Source organism: Pterocles gutturalis, unplaced genomic scaffold (assembly GCF_000699245.1).
Source record: "Pterocles gutturalis isolate BGI_N339 unplaced genomic scaffold, ASM69924v1 scaffold32157, whole genome shotgun sequence".
Classification (NCBI taxonomy): Eukaryota; Metazoa; Chordata; class Aves; order Pterocliformes; family Pteroclidae; genus Pterocles; species Pterocles gutturalis.
In genome coordinates this window covers 1-1,587 of record NW_010111213.1, presented here as the reverse complement: position 1 = coordinate 1,587, position 1,587 = coordinate 1, and the positions used below count along the sequence as shown (strand labels likewise).

Genomic DNA, 1,587 nt, shown 5'->3' with positions numbered 1-1,587 from the left:
GCTGAAACACCCATCCTTCCTATGCACGTCAGGGTCCCAGAAGGGAGCCCAAGGTGAGTTACGCTTTTGCACCATACACAGAGAAAAGCAGGTACTGCAAACTGCTCCTTAAAGCATGCATGCTAACTACCACCCTCCCAAGAATTATCTGGAAGGATGTGGTGTGCTCTCCACTTCTCATGAGTAGATACAGGGCTCCAGAAATTGTTGCCATTCACGTGGGAGACTTCTGGGTGGTGGAGCTCATGGACAGCTGCCTATGATCCAGCACTCCCTCTTAAATAAGAGCACGGTTATCTGAGGGCACTCGCACCTTTCATATGACAGCCTAGTGTCTGGGGAGAGTCGTATATTTTGCATTTCACAGTCGCTGCAGGCTGAAAACACATTTTGATAACAGGGAAAGGAACCCAGCATCCTATAACCCTGCCTTCAAGTGCCCCAGGTCTTCATCTTACAGCCTTGCTTTTTCCCTGACTGTCTCTTTCCAGCCCTGGAGCCTTAGACCCTTTGCTGCACCTTCCCTGTAGCTCTCTGGCAGGGTCCCTTGCATCGCTCACAGCTCAGCTTCAACAGGAGCTGTAGGCTCTGGCATACCTCAGCCTGCAAGAGATGTGGATCTGCATCCGTTTGGTCTCAACGACCAAGTACCTTACTTCTTAGATGCTTAAGTAAAAGAAAAATAAATGTTAAAAAAATCAAAACCCCTGGGTTTCAAAATTATATCTGGGACAGCAGCACCAATAGTCCATATTCATCTGTCAGCCACAGCTGTACTTTTTGAGAAGCCTAGCCCTGCTTGGTATGTGGTGAAAAATCTCCTGGAACAGGTCCCTCAAGCAGAGCAACAACTGCAGGTCAGGGCCCTGCTGCACCAAGGTGCCACACAAGTCCCAGGCAGCAACAGCAAACAGACACAGGGACATACAGCACAAACCCTCAGCACACAGACAGGGGCTGGCAGGGCTAGGCTGGACCCAACCGTAGCTGAGGGGGGCATACACACCACCTCTGCTTAAAGGCTTACATAAAACGGGACTTACAAGCCCAAGCCTGAAAACCACTAGATCTAGAAGCGACATGCTGCTGGGGCAGAGCAAAAAAACCAAAAGAATAAAGTCCTAATGATGTGTAATACTCTCCATCTCTAGTCAAGGATGAACAAAACCCGGACTGGGGTGATGGTACCTGACTCTGCCTCTTGGAGCAGCCGAGGCCGGTGCACTGTGACAAACACCTTCTCCCTGTCCTTCACCTTCTGCCGTTTCTGAGGACGGGCTGGCAACGGCAGCCGTTCCTGTGGCATGTTTTCATTGCCCAGCTTGCCCCTCTTAAAGACAGACACTCCCATACCGGGGAGAACCTCCGAGGTCTTGCTGGAGTCTGAGTCCAAGGAGAAGCTAGTGGAAACATTGCTGCTGGAGGATAGGATCTCCTGGAGGTGCTTTCTGCAGACACAACAAAACCCACAGCCTCTGAAGGCACCGCCAGACTGACACCAAACACAGCAGTGGGGGCCCCTCGTACGGATGCATTGCACCGTCACACACAGCCCACGTCCCCGCACAGGGCAATCTAAAGCATGGG

General features: G+C 51.5%; 1 protein-coding gene across 1 annotated transcript in view; it reads right to left on the bottom strand.

Moving 5' to 3' along the window:
- Positions 1 to 1,444, bottom strand: part of LOC104461929 (S-phase kinase-associated protein 2-like) — a gene marked incomplete at its 3' end in the record, with an annotated part of 8,048 nt that extends 6,604 nt beyond the window's left edge. The window contains exon 1 of the mRNA XM_010073677.1: positions 1,189 to 1,444. Within this exon, the coding sequence (XP_010071979.1) occupies positions 1,189 to 1,351 (163 nt within the window). The remainder of the gene's footprint in view (positions 1 to 1,188) is intronic.
- Between the last annotated feature and the right edge of the window lie 143 nt (positions 1,445 to 1,587).